We start from the raw sequence: 18,580 nt of genomic DNA on the forward strand, positions 1-18,580 counted from the left end.
TCCCTTGAGAGGACCAAAATTCAGCTGGAGCGTTTATTCATGAAGTTAAAATATGATAAAAACAAGAAAATATGTGAGTTTCCCGGGGAAAAAGGAGGGCTGACAGGTATGGGTGGAATATCTTAAAATATCTCACGTCCACATTGTCCTAGCTTTTGGCAAAATCAGTAGGGTTCTTGCTCCATCACAGAGAAAGATTCAATGGTTTCCATAGGCGGTCGGCCGTGAATCGTGTGATCATGTGACCACTGCCTTCTTTCTCCATACTTCCTGGTTAGCGGCGCGTCGACAGCTGCTGGGTGGCGGGAATGTCGGGGATCACGTTACTCCATTATGTCCCCGGCTGGGAATGAGCGGCGTCTGTTAATAAGCATCAAAATAGCAAGGAGACTACAGCTTAGTGCGTACCGACGCAAACGAGTGGGGGCTGCCAATGCTGACTTTTGTGGGAAGGTGGAAGGGGGGTGTAGAGGATTGGAAAGTGAGCGCCTTCATGAAATACACATGAGACACACGAGCTGGTCTTCGCAGAATTGACACCATCATCACACTCATCAAGCGAACAACTTATAAGATATTCCCGTGCTGGAGGCCCCATGAGGATCAATGAATGCATTTAATTGTATTTACAAAAACAAAACATACATGTAGGGCTGCATGGCGGGCGAGTGGTTAGCGCGCAGGCCACAGAGCTAGGAGACCCAAGTTCGATTCCACCCTCGGCCATCTCTGTGTGGAGTTTGCATGTTCTCCCCGTGCATCGGGTTTTCTCTGAGTACTCCGGCTTCCTCCCACATTCCAAAAACATGCTATGTTAATTGGCGACTCCAAATTGTCCATAGGTATGAATGTGAGTGTGAATGGTTGTTTGTCTATATGTGCCCTGTGATTGGCTGGCCACCAGTCCAGGGTGTACCCCGCCTCTCGCCCGAAGACAGCTGGGATAGGCTCCAGCACCCCTGTGACCCTCATGAGGATAAGCGGTAGAAAATGAATGAATAAATGAAAACGTGTATGTTCCATTTGACATGGAAGTGCTGTAATTTCCTTCCATACTATTCCATACTATCCATACTATTATTCAACTGGTGGCCCGTGGTCCAAATCCTTCTCAGGACTCGTGACTTCTCAGGACTTGTGAGCGACGACCATTTTTGCAGCAGATTACTAAAAACTCCTGTCATGAAAAGATTCTTCTAATAGAGTGTTTTCAAGCATGTCTTTGAACACATCACTCAGTTTATGCAGGGTCAGGCAAAATGAGCTGACACATTTGTAGGTCAAATAAAAGGCAAATAAAGTAAAGAAACAAAAAAGTGTTTTTATTTTTGAAAAATATATATAATTCCATTTTATAATGCTCTCATTGTGGAAACTAATGAACTCATTGTGTTAGGTTAATTGGAAACTCTTAAATTGTCCATAGGTATGAATGTGTGGATAAGAGGCATGGAAAATGGATGGATGTTTGGCAGTAGCTCCTTAAAACAGCAGAGCACTCCTGTCATTAAAATGATCTAAACAGATCCGATCGTTCTCAAAAACCTAACAAACTTCACATAAAGGATCTTTGGCTAGTGTATTTTGCAGTACGTCCTCAAAAACAGCAAAGCCACCCTGTCATACAGAGGATCTTTGAAGAGTGTGTCTTTAAAAACAGCAGAGTGGTTAGTCCTCTCATTTAGAGCAACTTTGTGTATTTTACAGTAGATAAAAAACAATGAAAAACAGTAGTGTTCCTGTCATGTAGAGGATCTTTGACTCATTATTTAATGTAGAGTGCATCAGAGCTTTGCATTGACATTTTATACAAAATAACAATAATAGCGAAAGGATAAATCTGCCTCCCTCCGTTCCATATTTTTCTGAAAATACATCCCTACAACAATTTAGTTATAAAGGTAATAAGTTAGCGTTAGCATTTCTTTTGTGCAACGTTTGTGTCATGCAACAACAGATGCACCACCAGGATGCAAGCACGTACAAATAATGCCGGCGTGGCGGCTATGGCGACAGGCAGTTACCATGGCTACCAAGCTTCCCCAAGGGGTGGCACTAATGAAATGTGGTGCAGTCAGTAAAGTGTGTGTGTGGATGGGGGGAGTGGGGGGGGGTTCTCTTATGAATGGGAATCTCATTTTGTGAGTCCCGCCTCTCAGGCTATCAATACGAGGCTGACGTGGTTAAACAACCTCAAACAGCGTACAACCCCAACACACGTTACAGTGCAATTGTTGCGTCCCATTGTGTATGTACGTGTGTGTGTGTCTGTGTGTGTGTGTGAGGTCAGCTTTCCGACATTTGTCCTCATTGACTTCCCAGGCCCAAGAAGGAAAGAAAATCCAGGAAAAAACAATTGTGAGACACAATTAGCGAGAGATTTGTCTGAGCTGCAACAATGTGCAGGTCAAAGGTTGACATGTGACTACTTCTAGGCCAGGGGTGTCCAAACTTATTCTTATACTGAAAAATGAAAGTATGCAAGAAGGTAATATATTGCTTTGTGACATGTAAATCATCTTCTTTCTCTTTCTCATCCTATACGCCTCCTACCTGGCAGCATCCTTCTACCAATATATTCACTATCTCTCCTCTGGACATGTCCCAACCATCTCAGTCTGGCCTAAAGGACTTTATCTCCAAGGCCTCTAACATGTAATGTTTCTGATGTACTCCTTCCTGATCCTATCCATCCTGGTCACTCCCAATGAGAACCTCAACATCCTCATCTTTTGTGTTGAAAAAGAAAGCAAAAGAAAAGACCACTGAGATAAATTTACTGTATGTGCGGCAATGTAAGTCGCTTTGACAAAGAGAAACGTTTTGAAAACGATCCAGTGAGAATTATGCATTGAAAAAGACTCAAAACGAATAAATCTTTTTTCTTCTTTCAACATAGCATTGAAAATAAAGTCATAAATAAAAAGAAGTGGTGTTCTTGAGTTCTACAGCGTGTCTATTGGTTTTATCCACTCAACATGACATGAGGTGCCGTGTTGACTTTGCTGATAAGCTCTGTTTACTCCATGAAAAGGACACTATTTAGTGGACTATTTAGGTGGTGCTGGGCTACACACCTCATCGCCCTGCAGCACAGCACAACCAGAACCTTTATAACTGGCTGGCGGTCCGCACGCACCAAAGTGAAGGCGACCGGACTGCAGCGTGACAACACCAAGATGTGTATCACTGCTATGTTGTTCTCTCATCACTACTGCGGTTAAAAGTATGCCCTATTTGTAGGCATCTGGGAAAGGATGCATGCTGAGTACAATGCACGAGATGGACAAAAGTGTTGGGACACACCTCTTAAAGGTCCCCAGTTCTACCAAACAGACCTGTTGACGACGTTCCAAATATCTTCCTCGCTTGTCTGCTCCACTTTTGAGAGAAGACACGCTCAAACGCTCACTTTTGAAGTTCAGGCTTCACTACACATCTTAAAAGCTCTGCCAGCTGTCAGTCAGCTAAAGACTTGGAAGCTGTGAGTTTGATGGTATGGTTGTTCTTCAGCGAATAGCTTAACGTAATATGATGTGAGTGTGTGGCTATGCTAACACTTTTCCAAAATCTTGGCTGAATTCCAGATTGTGCGACCTCAGAGGTTGTTGTACGACGTTAGAGGTTCCAACTATGTTTATTTACAAGCTAGCAAAATTATCGCATCTTCTAAGCCAGGGGTGGGCAAATATTTTGACTCGTGGGCCACATTGAGTTAACAAAATTGTCCAGGGGGCCAGAACACATATTTAACACACACACACTATTTTATGCTTATAATTTTCCTTGAATTACTTGTCTAATTTTAGCAGTAAAAGTTATACTACCAGCTGTATGTTCTCATGTCCCTTTTTCCAGGAGCACTTTAAACATCCAAACACATCAAATTCGTTCATTCATTCATTCATTTTCTACCGCTTATCCTCATGAGGGTCGTGGGGGTGCTGGAGCCTACCCCAGCTGTCTTTGGGCGAGAGGCGGGGTACACCCTGGAATGGTCGTCAGCCAATCACAGGGCACATATAGACAAACAACCATTCAACCACATCAAACTGTCTAATTTAATTTTAAGTTTTTACAGTTTTTGTTTTGTTTTTTACTAAATAAGACATCCGACTTGCAAGTCATGTTTCTAGTTTCGATGTTAAAAGTTGAAATACTTAGAAAGCAACTGGCGGGCCGGATTCAAACGCTTGGTGGGCCACATGTAGCCCCCGGGCTGTAGTTTGCTCACCCCTGTTGTAACCTCACTGAGACTTGTGATGTACGCAGTCTTTCACGACAGTGGTTCAAACTTGGACGTTCTGTGCAACTTTTCAAAGCTTATTTAACAATATGTACAATGACATAAAGGAGGCTTCGCTACACATCTTAAAATAAGATGCTCTGCCAACCATCCATCAGTCTGGGGCTGTAAAATAATCATTTTGTTTTTGTCCAGTGAATAGGCTAACCGAGGTTAAAATGTAAGTGTACTGTTAGCACTTTAGCATCACTAACTATGCTAGTGTTGCTAACGTTTGTGTTCTCCTAGCCCACTCCTGAATGTTGCTATGTTGTATAGCATCTATTATGTTGGACAAGGGCAGGTTTACAATGTATAGTGCATGTCAAACGTCCATTTGTGTCCTAACAGGTCCAAGATCCAAGTCCAACACTGGATCGCTGATCCTGATCCAGTGACATGTCAATGTATATCCCGAAAGATACAATAATTCCACTGCTGCATATTTGCATATTCACATGTTCACTCATAATGACAAAGACATGCAAAAAGAATCCTATTCATCTTATCGGCAATGTGTAAGCTTGCCTTTCTGCAGCCTGTCATTCAATGGGATGCCACACACACACACACACACACATCACTGCAAGCATGACCCACTGAGTGGTACCGGCATGGTTTTGTGTATAGAAGCTGACATTACATGTGTTAGTGGAGGAGATGAGCAGCACTTACATTCATCGGAGGGATGTGTGCGCCTCTGGGTGTCTCCTAAAAAAGCTGATTAGTATGCAAGGAGACAATCCAGTCTCGATGAGAAAAAAAAAGAACACAGCCAGCTTCCACACACACACAAAAAAGGAGGCCAATTCCACAGAATTTTCCCAGTCCCGCTGCTGCTGATCCTGTGAGGAATTTTACGTCAGGTGAGAAGGCGACAGCTGGAATCCTTTCTTCTCCTTCCAGATCTTTCTGTTCAATCAGTTCCTCCTCATCCAGCATCCAGACAGGAGTAGCCAAGCACCTCACCAAGCGACCAACAGACTGACTGAGCCTCCTCCTCCTCCTCCAGCAGCAGCAGCAGCAGGCCCGGCCCCCCTCATCACCTCCTCCTCCTCCCCACTTATGCATGCGGGTAGCCATACAAAAGTGGGGGGACGCCAAGGAGGAAGGAAGCAAGGAGCCTGGAGAGACTTTGGTGCCCCCTTACTCCCCTCAATGGACGTAAAAGGATGCTCATTAACAGTACCCCCAATATGAACACATAAGACATTTTAATGGAAATGTCCTATCGTTTGTAACTTGGGACTTGTGAAAAATACAAAAAAACATCCACATTTTTTACTTCAGCTCCAGATATTTTATATTTGCAATAGCTTTTTGTAAAGCATACACACAACTGGCATGAATTGCATAACATAGAATATGCACGTGGCTGGTCCTGATGCAGAGGTTTAAACTGTAAAATCGATCTCTTATCCATCACATGTCCACCCACCACTTCATTAAGTGTGACCACAAGCGGTTCTGGGATCCATCCTTCTATCCATCCACGCGGTCACCTCCCGCAGCCACGTCCTTCTTTTCTGTGACGAGTCCATCTTTATTGAACCGCTTCAATGAATTTCCCAGTGTGCTTCTGTCCTTTGGTGCCACCATGCGGCCAAAGAAGGAACATACGGAAGGAAAAAAGGAGGAGACCTACAGTATGTGCTTCTTATGGCAAATTAGCGACACGCTGTAGACAAAAGTACTGGGACAGTTCCAGGAAGTAAAAAGACAGCAGCTTCCCTCTTTCCACCAGATTTTGAGGGGATTTTGGTCCATCTGTCCAATTAGCATTAGAAGAATTAGAATTATACAAGGAAGTGAAACATGAGCCAGTTTAAGAAATTCAAGTGTATGGTGCTTGCTTACATACTTTTTCTAAGTCTGTATCCTGTATTAATCATTTATTATAGTATATATAATGTTTATGTCAGTTTTTTTCTTGTATTTACCATTTAGTATATCCTTATTGCTTATTCAACTCTTTAAACAAAATTGTTTCTATTAATTTATTACAAATATTTTATGAATGTATTGTATATGAATTTATTGACTTATTCAAATATTTAAATATATAAAATAAAATTATACTCTACATTTATTATAATAGAAGGGATTGTAAATATTGGCTTTTTTGCCAAAAGCCGATATTGTTCAAAACACAATTTCCGATACCGATATCAGCCAATACTGATACCAATATGTCTAACATGACATACTATCTCCTGTGGTGGAATGTACACATTTCTTTAATATCGTTTTTCATGATCGTGGGAAAAAAATCCGATACTGATATCAACCAATATTGCATTTTTATGCTGATATCAGGCTGATAGTAATTATTGGACATCCCTAATGTGTACTTTAACACTGTTTCCTGCATTTATTTATACAATAGATAATGTTTATGTGCCCTCGACCCTCGTGAGGATAAGCGGTAGAAAATGAATGAATGAATGAATGAATGAATGAACAGTGTTTATGTGCATTTTTGTATTCCTGCATTCTTCAAATGCTTCATTTTTAAAAAATCAATTATTTGTATGAAATGATTTATTTTAAGTATTTACATTCAACAGTACCTGCAGAGAAGGTGCAGCATTAAATGTGCTCTGCGTCTTCCTACTCCTTTGAGTGGTGTGTAAGCATGTGATCCACTTCAATGTACCCGTCTGAAGCAAATCAAAGCATTTATGATTAGTTTCTATGCATTATGTCAGCAGCCTTGAGCTGAATATGTTATTGCCTTCAAGGTGCCTTCACATATTGGCAGTGAAAGGCAGCATTTGTTCCTTTGCATGTGTTTTATGAAGCCTAATTGCATGGACAAACGTTCCTCACATGAGTCAACAGGTGAGTACGAGCGATGAGTCGCCTCTGTAACGGGAAGGTTCTCACTTTCATGTGGTCCACTTGAAACCTTCTTCCCGAAAACCCTCTTACAGCCTTCAAGGACTTATAACGCGGTCTTGTGAAAGGGATTTTAATGTGATTCCTTTCATTCAGTCACCACAATCTCATTGGCAACAGGGTGTTCAGAAGGCTCTGCTGCCTCACACAGCGGAGAAAGGACAGGGAGAGTCTGCCGTTTCAGCATAAAACACTGGGAAAAAATTGATCTCTTGAAAATTTGGTTTGGAATTTCCTGGCTTCACTCTAACGCTTTTTCAAAAATATATTCATTAATAAATCATGCTGCTTCATGGTTGAATACAAGCTATTTTTGCCCCAAAATATGCAATTTTCTGGCCTAAATTAAGCATAGAAATGGCTTAAAAACACAAATAAGGAATTCAGAAGGCGCAGTATGTTGTAGTCTACACTGGTCACTAGAGGTCAGTAATGTTACTGTAATGTTTGGTGAGACACCCAAGCAAAAGTCTTGATCGCAGGAATAATAGGCTTTTATTGCAGGTCACAACAGGCACAATAATCCCTAATGTATAGGCTACTGTTGCAGTCGTAACCCACGCCAAGCTAAAACTCAACCCCCAATGTCACTTCCTGTCCGCACCCCATTTAGCTCCCCAACCTCGGCAACACATTTACAGAAACACACTTGACTATAGGGGTGTTATTTCATGTCTCAAGGGCTCTGATAATGCTACAAAAAGAGCTTTCCAATGGTCTAACTACCAATATATTTCATTCTTAAGTATGGAACCCTATTTAATGGAAATTCAATTGTCACAGTTGGGTCTGGAATCATCCATCCATGCATTAATTTTCTATGCCGCTTATCCTCACTTGGGTCACGGGTATGCTATCCCAGCTGTCTTCGGGCAGGAGGCGGGGTCCCTGGACCGGTCGCCAATTTGGAGTCACCAACACCATCATGTTTTTGGAATGTGGGAGGAAACTGGAGTAAACGGAAAACATGCAAAGAATCAAACCCAGGTTTTCCTGATCTCCTGACTGTGTGGCCTACATGGTAACCACTCGTCCACCGTGTGGCCTGGAACCAGTTGTGTTGTTGTAGAAATTAATCAGTTGGAGTGAGCAGGGGTGTCCAAACTTCAACACATTGAATGCGGAACCACTAAAAGCAACCCAATGTCCATCAATATACTATTTGTATTATATGTGTCAAAGTAAATGAGTGTAAAGTCTAATAATATAGCTCATTTTCAATTTTTATAATATGTCAAGAGCCAATAAAAAACAAGCTGTGGACTGAAAATGGCCAATAGGCTGCAATTTGGACAGCTCTGAAGTATTCAAACAACCAAAAGAAAAAAGAAAAAAGCCGCACAGCTGGAAAATTCAAGACTGCTCCTACTGGTAAAACATTCCCCCATGACAGCTGGGAATGACGTTTCCAAAATTTACCAAGCAGGAGTTTCTTTTGGCTCCACACGCCTGTCAACAACACATCAATTTATTAATAAAGCGCTCAAGCCTTCCTTCACTTTCACTCTCCTGCTGTGACTGTGACAGAGAGCAGGAGCCCGTCTTGTGAGTGCACGTGTGTGTTGTCTAACCCGAACCCCAACCCTAACCCGAGTGAGAGCTCTTCCCAATATTTTGTTTAACCTATTTAGGCACATGAGAGGTTCAAAACCAAAAGCATACAAACACCTTAAAAGCCATGCTGGTTAACTTCCCTCAATGTGCAGCATTTCTGTCATGCAGTTGTTTTGGGCTGTTGTGTGTGTGTGTTGTTTGACATTTGTAGCATTTTTCTTTCATGTTTCTTGCTGATCCTGCTGTGTTTCTGTGATTGCGGCATTTTCCTGTTGTGTGTGTTTCAGGTTTTTTTATATTTTGGTTATTATTTGATTATTTCTGTGTTTGGAGTGTTTGGAAGTAACTGCATGCCACCATGCAAAAAAAGCTCAATAACACACACACTGTTTAATTAATACCAATCACAAATTAGCATCTTTGCAAAGGCCACATGGGTCATTACATTCTGTAGATGGTCCTGATGTTCTCGTTCTTGTGAAAGTTATGACCAGTAATTCAGGTCACGAGGAAAATTAAAGGGCAAAACAGCGCTGACATCACATTGCTATTACTGTACATCACCTACAGGGGGCAGTAAAGTAGCTTATAATCAAAAGTACATTCAAACAGACCTATTGAAACATCTACATAGACAAAAGGTCATAACGTCACAAAAATGGTAGTAAAATAAGTGAACTCTTCTTTAAAAAATTAAAGAATCTTAAATGCATTCCGTAATGAGCCTCTGTTTATTTAATTGTGCAAAGTGGGCTAATGATTAGCATCTTTTTAAAATAGGAATTTTAACACATCGCCCGCTCCATGCCGCCAATGATGTTTACAACAGATTGAAAGAAGGAAGAAATATCGGTCTTTGGTGTTTTACGATTAACGTTTGAAGGGGTGTTTAGTGACGATAAGTGACCACGCATAACGCAGCTTTGAGATATTGGCACTAACTAACATCTGACGAGGACAGTCGATATATTTTTGTCGTCAGGCTTTGTACCGTATAGTGGCTCCTCCTCACTAATAAACGCTCTTTGGTTGGCGTCAGTTCCTGCATGGGCTAACAGGAGATAACAGCCTATTTACGCAACCTCGGTAGCGCACCATACCGACGAGACTTCATTGTGATATGTCATAAAATATCCTAAACTGAGATGATAGCTACGCTTGCTTTTTTGTGATTTTTTCCCCCCCGAAAGACACGTCAGCATTACTCTGTACGATGCTAGCAGTTGGTAGCTTGTCCGCTAGCTGTTGTTAGCCTGAATCGCTAGCTTAAAGAGCAGCTTATTTCCCACCACTGGACACTTAACACTCCGGTAAGTAACATTGTGTCCGTACTTGTCACCGCCTGAATGTTGTTAAAGCACATTTAAATAGACGTTTTTTGTTTTTTTTTTACCAGGTCGCTATATAAGATATTTGATCTCTGAAGCTGCTATCTACGTACGCGTTAACCGGAATCAGGCCTTTCGCTCTCCAATAAAAGCATTAAAATGTACCGTTTAAGTGAAATGCTCAGCTAGGTGTATTCTACACCGTTTTATAGAAGGAGAGTAGACTTAAGAGGTTACTTCGGCTCCTGCTCACCTGAGCGACTGCACCTGCCAGCCTGCTCCCATATGGTACCTAAACATCCCGCTATAAGTAGTATACATCATTTTCATATATTTTTACAGTTATTGGTATATGGATTTGTATGGATTAAAAAAGACATTTAGTGAGGTATTCTTAATGTGTTTTGTTCCTCAGTTGTGTATGTGTTCATGCTTTAAAACATAGAAAAGCATAATAAGGCTGTGTAGAACTTTTTGTCGACAATAAGGTGATAGCACTCGTCTAATAAAGTGCAGGAGATTTTGTTTTGATGTGAAACCCCTTGACTGTCGGCCCAGGTGTATGTTTAACTCTTTTGAAAAGCCACTAACAGACCCTGCCATGACTTAATCAGGCTGTTAAAATACAAACCTATGTCTTTTAGGCCTGAAAAAAATAGAATTGGTGTGTAAACTGGAAACAGCAACCATTATAAATCTGTTTACAGTTAAAAAATGATGATATCATGCATTCAGAACTGTGCTGTTTTCTGGCGATGCAGCATTTTGCTAATGATGCAGCGTGTTCTTCCCCAGGGTGTCATGGCGGACGGCATCATGAGCAAAGCCGCCACCATGGAGATCCCCATCAGCAGCAACGGTGACACAAGAACACTACCTGAAGATGATGGCCTAGAACAGGTGGGGCCTTATGGACCTTTTCTGTCCTGAAAAGTGTGTATTCATTCAGAGGTGGCACTAACGACATCACGGCCGTGTGACAAGAATCAAGCCCACATTCTAGAGCTGCTTTTGTCGCTCATCAGTGCCTGATGGGCGGTTGCGTGCGGGCGGTTGTACAATGGCAGTATAGTTTTTTTTCCTCCTCTCATTTGTCACGACATAAGCATCTCCATGGCTGTGTAAGCACTCCGTGGGAAGATGCAAAGTTCAGCTCAGGACTCCAATAGAAACTTTTTTGTTCCATAATTCCATCCACCTGTACCATCGCTTATTTCATTTAACAGCAGAGTACACAGAGTCCATACAGTAGATCCCCCGCTGTGGAACCACCAGCAATGGTGAAACTCCATGAGAAACCGATACGACATAAAAATGTATATTTTTGACATGTCTCGCTCCCCGCCCCTCCAAAACTTCCTGGTAGCTTGATTTTTTACATTCTCCGAGGTACCCACCACTAATGAATATTTCGCCTTGCCATAAGTTTTCTAATTGGAATGTCAGCCTCTGCACACATTGCTACTAAATATTCAACAAACTGTAATGCCTGTGCTTGTGATGCAGGAAGATGCAGTCAACCATGCAATTCCAGCTGCATATGGAAGATATTTTTAATGACACTCTTATTTTCTTTACGCAGACATGGGCCAAACAGCGCACTTATTTTGAAGGATGGTCACGGAAGTGTCTTCTATGTGTGTGAAGAATGTATTTATGGCTCAGTGAATCCTCCTGCTGCCTGTTTGAAGGCGGGAGATGAGGAAAACATAGACATGCACATAGACATTTCCTCGAGAAATGTTAATCTTGCGACACCACTCCATTAGAATATAGTATAATATGCTAGAAATAACCAGAGCAACAATTGGTATGTATTTAATAGGAGTTTTGCTGGTTTCCTTTGGGTTTTATTTCTAGTGTATATGCAGTGGAAGCTCACCATAGACCAGGCAGTGTGAAACGTTTGAGCAGTTAGATTGTACAAATTGTACGAATGTAGACAGATGTAAGGACTCCCCCACCCTACTCACTTCATTATGCAGCAACGTTTTTGGAGCCAGGTGAGAACCAGAAAAAAAGCACCTCCAGCTCTACACCCTTGGGGCAACAAACAAAAGCTCTGCTGGAATCTACTGCAAACCAGCTCCTAAACAACCACAGTGGAAATGGGTTGTCTGTGTGAAAGAGGTTAGTGAGGCGGTACATGTGAAGTGGCTAGATTAGATAAGGTGCTTCAGGTGTAGAAGGTCACTCCTTGAACAAACGCACTGAAGATCCTGGAGAAAAAAAAGAAACTGGGAGTTGTTTGCTAAGCTGTGCGTGTGTGTGTGTGTGTGCATACGCGTGTTCAAGTGTGAGCCGTGTTTACTGAGCACACCAGTTGCCATAGCAATGCTGCAATTGGGAGGAAAGTGGCCTTGTTTTGTGCTGTCTGCTCTCCAACATGGAGGCTGGAAGGACGGCTGCTGCTTTTGCTTGTTTGTTCCACCAAACTACAAATACTACGGTGGCCGACGGGGGCAGACTAAAAGCACCCAAACGCCATTAAAACACATGCAACAGGAAGAGGCTGCAATCACACAAACACTGAATGAAAAAAAAATCCTGCAAATGCCAAAAACACACACAAATCTGCAAAACAACAGCAGAAGAGAAATGTATCCCATTTTTACAGCCAAGTGCCATCCATTTTCTAGGCCTCTTATTAGGCTCGCAGGGGTGTGCTGGAATCTATCCCAGCTGACTTTGGGCGAGAGGAGTACACGGGGCATCCCGCTCATGTCTTTAAAGACGGACAGGCCTCTGGCCCAAAACCCCTGGTAGCCTGAATGACTTCTGTGAACTTGCAGCATTTCTTTTATACAGTTTTGGGGGTTTGTGTATGTTTGCCATTTATGGGATTTCCTGATGTGTGTTTTATGCTGTTGTGTGTTTTTTGATAATAGCGTTTTAACGTTGCTGCATATGTGCTGCTGTCAGCCGTACAGCAGCGTAGTTGAGTTGCATACTCACTGCTCCAATAGCATGGACTGTATTGTCAGTGTAAACACGCAAAACAATGAATGTTAGTCATCACTGCTCGCCATCTTCAGGTCACTCGCATGATTTTGATTTTCTTTCAACCCCGTCTCCTGATTTCTGTCATGTTTTGTTTTCCCTTTTCTGTCCCCTTCCTGTTTGTGTGTTTTTTTTTTTGTTGGTGGTCTGTGTGCAGGCTGCTAAGCTGCAGCGGCATTTACATGAGAAGGTAGGAAGCTGCAGAGGCGCCAGGGTGAGCGGACATTTGTGCCTTTTGTGTGTTAATGTTGGTGTGTAGTTCCCTTGCATCCTTTCATTGGGTCCCATATCACCAATCACATTTGTTGGAATTCACTGCGTGCTGCTACTAACAAGTCATTTGTGTCCACTTAGAGGAGTCATTAACAACACAAACCACAAGTTGACATTTGGAATGTGTGATGTAATTAATCCTTCATTCGAGCCGGATAAAGTGCACTAATTGGCATCCTACTCATGTTGAGTTTTATAAATGATTGCAATTTACAAGAGTTTTCCAAAGGTTTTGTGTTGCTGTGGACTCCAGACTGTACAAAGCACTGTGACGCCTCACTGATGCTATCAGACACCTCCTCCACCCTGGAGCTTTCCTCTACACTTTGTCACGTGTTCAGAACACGTCTCAGCAGACTCCATGTCTCTGTCACGCTTCCTGTTTCGTTAGCGTCAGGTTTGTGTGGTCACATGACCTCCAACTCCCCATCAGCGATGGAGCTGTTGTAAGAGATGCTCAGAGGTCACTTGTTAGAAACAATGATGTCTGCTTTCATTTTAACCTATGACCTTCCTAACACCGTCCTCAAGTGATTAACTGTCTTTGTCTAGAAGTCCTAATCCGTCCTCACACCCCACCCCCAACCTGTGCTCACACTTTGTGGCCTCTGCAGGACCTGCAGCAGGTGATGGTGTCAGGTCCAAACCTCAACGAGACCAGCATCGTGTCTGGGGGTTACGGAGGCACGGCAGAGGGAATCATCCCCACCGGCTCCATCAAAGGTACTAACCCCGTTGGTCTCCCACTGTGTGGTCCTCTTCTCTCGGTTCTGCTGTCTGCCATGATAAATACATGACAAGGGAGAAAAAAATTCAAACCTACATGGCTCTGTGTGACAAAGTAATTGCAGGATACAAAGCCATTTCTAAAGCTTTGGGATTCCAGCAAACCACAGTGAGAGGCAGTATCCACAAATGGTGAAAACATGGATCAGTGGTGAACCTTCCTATTGGTCGGCCAACCAAAATCACCCCAAGAGTGCAGCAATGACTCAAGAGGTCACAAAAGACCCCGCAACAACAGCCAAAGAACAACAGCCTTTGTTTGCCTCAGTTAAGGTCAGTGTTCATGACTCCACCATAAGAAAGACACTCGGCAAAAACAGCTAGATGAGCAGAGTTCCAAGACCAAAACCACTGCTGAAAAAAAGGCTCTTGTCAATTTTGGCAGAAAACATATTGATGCTCCCCAAGACCTCATGGAAAATACTTAGAGCAAAATATGAACTTTTTGGAAGGCCTGTGTCCCCTTAGATGTTGTGTAAGAATAACGCTGCATTTCAGAAAAAGACCATCATCCCAACAGTAAAATGTGGTGGTGATAGTGTAATTGTCTGGGCACTCTTCAGGACCTTGAAGACTTGCTGTGATAAATGGAACCATGAATACTGCTGTCTACCAAAAAATTGTGAAGGAGAATGTCCGGCCATCTGTTGGTGACCTGAAGCTGAAACCAACTTGGGTTCTGCAGCAGGACAATGATCCAAAACACACCAGCAAGTCCACCTCTGAATGGCTGTAGAAAAACCAAATGAAGACTTTGGAGTGGCCTAGTCAAAGTCCTGACCTGAATCCTATTGAGATTCTGTGGCATGACCTTAAAAAGGCTACATGCTGGAAAAGCCTCCAATGTGGCTGAATTGGGCCAAAATTCCTCCAAAGTGCTGTGGGTGACTCATTGGGACTCAAGGGCGGCCCAACCAGTTATTAGGTGTAGGTGGGTAGATGGGGGGATGAGGGTCACTTTTTCACAAAGGGCCATTCAGGTTTGGATATTTTTCTCCCTGAATAATAAAAAGTTTCATTTAAAAACTGCATTTTGTGTTGTCATTCACTGAAATTTAAATGTGTTTAATGATCTGAAAGTGTGACAAACATGAGAAATCAAGAAGGGGCAAGGCTTGTTCACACCAGTGTATACGACTACAACACAGGGGGCTGACTTCTTTACTCCCTTGCAGGCCATAAAGTAAACAGGAATTAATGTTTGCAGTGGAACCGTTTTTGCACCAAATAAAAAGCCAATTAGTTGTCGACATAGAATACTGTAAATTGAAAGGAGCATGCTTAGTGGTGGCTTCTGATATTTCACCAAACTTTAATGTTCTTGCACTGCACGTCTATTAGAATGCATGCTTAGCTCTGATACTGCATTAAAATTGTCAATCAGACCATGGTGCAGTTGGTTCATTCAGGATTTATGAAATCAAAATACCCATCTGTCATGCAAGGCACATCGTCAACGGATAAACATGGTCCCCCTCCACTTGAATTAACAGCTCGCTAGCTAGCTTGTGTGGATGCTAATAACATTTGTGCATTTGGTTTTGTCTCTCAGGGCCTGCTGTGTGCTACAACACTGCCTTTAACAAACAGATCCCCGTTACAGGAATAGGTGGCTACTTTACTCTTGAGTTGTTTTTCTGTCCTCATGGTATAGTACAATGGGTGTGACTTTTGGGAAAGCGGTTCTTAAAATACATCCAGCTGCAGGCAACAAGCTCCCGGGAGAGAGGAACTTACTCCTTTTCTGCAACATCTGCTTTTCTTTCTCTAACGAGCCATGTTCAGTGGTTCTTAGCTATTATAGCCAGGACAGCATCCTTTCCCAAACAAGGGTAGATCCAGGCTTCAGCTTCTTTCACGCTGTGGGTGTTTCTCTGCTTGGTGTCACAGCCTGGTGTGTAATGCTGGCGGGGGTTCTTACTTACTGAGAACAAGGGTCTGCTCCAGCCTGGTCATCTTTCTTCTCTGTGCGTCCTCAGGCCCAAGCATGCATCACAGCAGCAGCAGCTCCTCCATGGCAGCGGAGGACACCAGCCGAGGTGTGGCGGCGGACAAGCTGGAAAATGTCAAGAAGTGGGGTCTGAGCACCTACAAGGTACTTAGTCATGTAAAAGCTGTGAAGGCTGACACTTTTTGGCCTTGTGCGGTGTGCCTCAAGGCGGAGGTAGTTGCAATGCAGTGTGCTGATTGGTGGACAAAGACAACAAATTGTGTTTTCTTACTCATCGTCATAGTGCACCAAGCAAATGATCTCTGAGCGTTTTGGCCGCGGATCCCGGACCGTTGACCTGGAGCTGGAAGCCCAGATCGAGCTGCTGAGAGACACCAAGTCTAAATACGAGAATGTGCTGCGACTGGCCCGAGCACTGACCAACCACTTTTACAACATGGTCCAGACACAGCACTCCCTAGGAGACACCTTTGCCGACCTCAGCCAGAAGTCTCCTGAACTGCGGGTGAAGATGACAAACACCAAAAATCTCCATGTTGCTGCTGCTGCAACATCTCTCCGGTCTTGCTCACAGGACGAGTTCGGCTACAACGCGGAGACCCAAAAGCTTCTTTGTAAGAACGGCGAGACTCTGCTGGGCGCCATCAACTTCTTTGTATCCAGCATCAACACGCTGGTCAACAAGACCATGGAGGACACCCTCATGACCATCAAGATGTATGAAAATGCCAGGTCAGCACTTGCAAACAATCACGTCTGCCTTCCATCTCCCAAACTGACCTGTAACAAGATGACTGCCACCCCGGCAACAGGTTGGAGTACGATGCCTATCGGTCGGACCTGGAGGAGCTGAGTTTGGGTCCCAGGGATGCGGCAGCCGTGGCCCGCTTAGACACGGCGCAGCAACAGTACCAAGTCCAGAAGGACAGGTACGAACGACTCCGCTCAGATGTCACCATCAAACTCAAGTTCCTGGAGGAGAACAAGGTGGGTTCAACATCATCATGTTCCCCCAAATCTGGATAAACTTTATTGGTACAGTCATAGAATGAAAACCTACTCAGTGGTCTCCAGACTTTTTGGACCCAAGTACTGGCTCATGGGGAACCAGTAGTAATGATACTAACTACAATTGATATTGATACTAATAATTACAAAATGAAAAAGACGTACACAAAGTACTCCCAAAAAATATCTTTAAGGTTGGCAGGTCAGAGCACACAGTCATGGTTACCTGTGTCTCCCACTATGTCTCTGGTCAGGTGAAGGTGATGCACAAGCAGCTGCTGCTCTTCCACAACGCCATCTCCGCCTACTTTGCTGGTAACCAGCAGCAGCTGGCGCAGACGCTCCAGCAGTTCAACATCAAGCTGAAGCCGCCAGGGGCTGACAAGCCATCTTGGCTGGAGGAGCAGTGAGTAGGGAAGGGGCGCCTCCCCCACCCGCCCCACCAGCACCTGATGTTACCTGCCGACGGGTGGAGACGCAGGTGGGAACACTGATGAATTGTATTTGAGGAACAAAGCAAAACCAAGTGGCCAGTTTCTGGAACATTCCAAGGGGGGCGGGGGTGTTCAGTGCCTCTGTCCAAGGTTCAGTAGTGTGGCAGCCCATCCAGATGTTAGTCGTGGTTGCTGGACTCCTGCTGTGCTCTGACGCTATCAAACACTACAAGAGTGCCACCTAGTGGTGCTCCAGTCAAAATGGAGGACTGCTATGACAGCTTTTTTTTTATAATACACCACACTGGAAAGGAATGTCGAAAGAATTTCATATTAATGTATGTGGAAAATTACTTTGAAACACAAGATTGTGTTTTTTACATGTGTAATATTTATATTAGCTTTGAGGTTTAACACAAATTAGTCTTTTTTTTTCTCCTTTGTCGATTGATCACAAACAAGTAACATACTATTATGATCAGCTTTTTTTGAATTCTGTTAAAGTTTGTGCATCGTTTTGAGAACAATGCACAGACTAAATCAGGAGTATAAGTAAAGTTCAAGTAGGAGTATAAAAAATCCAGTGTATCTCACATCAGGCTGCATTTAGAGTGTTAATGTGTTCTTCCAGCTTTTCCTTGCAGCGATTCCAATCTTGGACAGTGAAGTGTGTAAAGCTGCACTATTCATTGAATTGATGCAATGCAATGGTGAATGGTCACCCACCAGTGTGTTTATTTTTCTATTTTGTGCATTCAAATACAAAGGTGACGTCAAAAGTGTCATTTTTATGAAGGCTGAGAAAGGATACAACTGCAGGTGGGACCTCCACCAAGCGGCAATATCATCCATCCAAATGTGACCTCCACTTCCTCTTCTTCATCCGCTACGCCTCCAGACCGCTGGTATGAAAGGCAATAGAAAGTTTTTTTCCGCTCTGCTCGTACAAAGCTGTAAATTATTCACCTGAAGATTTATGAAATAAAAATGCTATTTGTGTACAGTCAACACTTTCTAGGCTTTCTAGGATGTTGGTGTATTGTGTGATGATCCCTCAATGCAT

General features: G+C 43.1%; 2 protein-coding genes across 8 annotated transcripts in view; one reads left to right on the forward strand and one right to left on the reverse strand.

The window, feature by feature from the left end:
* LOC131138260 (protocadherin-16-like) overlaps positions 1-5,277 on the reverse strand; it is a 66,981-nt gene extending 61,704 nt beyond the window's left edge. The window contains exon 1 of the mRNA XM_058087053.1: positions 4,961-5,277. The gene's annotated coding sequence lies outside the window, so the exon portion shown is untranslated. The remainder of the gene's footprint in view (positions 1-4,960) is intronic.
* Positions 5,278-9,645: 4,368 nt separating this feature from the next.
* arfip2b (ADP-ribosylation factor interacting protein 2b) lies at positions 9,646-18,525 on the forward strand. Of its 7 annotated transcripts, XR_009132116.1 has the most exons (11): positions 9,646-10,047; positions 10,861-10,965; positions 13,223-13,279; positions 13,953-14,061; positions 15,677-15,733; positions 16,104-16,219; positions 16,359-16,580; positions 16,650-16,807; positions 16,888-17,062; positions 17,338-17,564; positions 18,285-18,525. XR_009132116.1 is itself a non-coding variant. In XM_058087682.1 (10 exons), the coding sequence occupies exons 2-10, from the start codon at positions 10,867-10,869 to the stop codon at positions 17,491-17,493; spliced, it is 1,125 nt and encodes a 374-aa protein (XP_057943665.1). In that variant the 5' UTR covers positions 9,646-10,047; positions 10,861-10,866; the 3' UTR covers positions 17,494-18,525. The 7 variants fall into 7 exon arrangements, 6 of the variants coding, with proteins under 6 accessions (XP_057943665.1, XP_057943664.1, XP_057943668.1 ...); XM_058087682.1 differs by having other exon boundaries at positions 13,223-13,255; positions 17,338-18,525; XM_058087681.1 differs by having other exon boundaries at positions 9,649-10,047; positions 17,338-18,525.
* The last annotated feature ends 55 nt before the right edge of the window (positions 18,526-18,580 follow it).

This window comes from Doryrhamphus excisus, chromosome 11, assembly GCF_030265055.1.
Source record: "Doryrhamphus excisus isolate RoL2022-K1 chromosome 11, RoL_Dexc_1.0, whole genome shotgun sequence".
NCBI lineage: Eukaryota > Metazoa > Chordata > Actinopteri > Syngnathiformes > Syngnathidae > Doryrhamphus > Doryrhamphus excisus.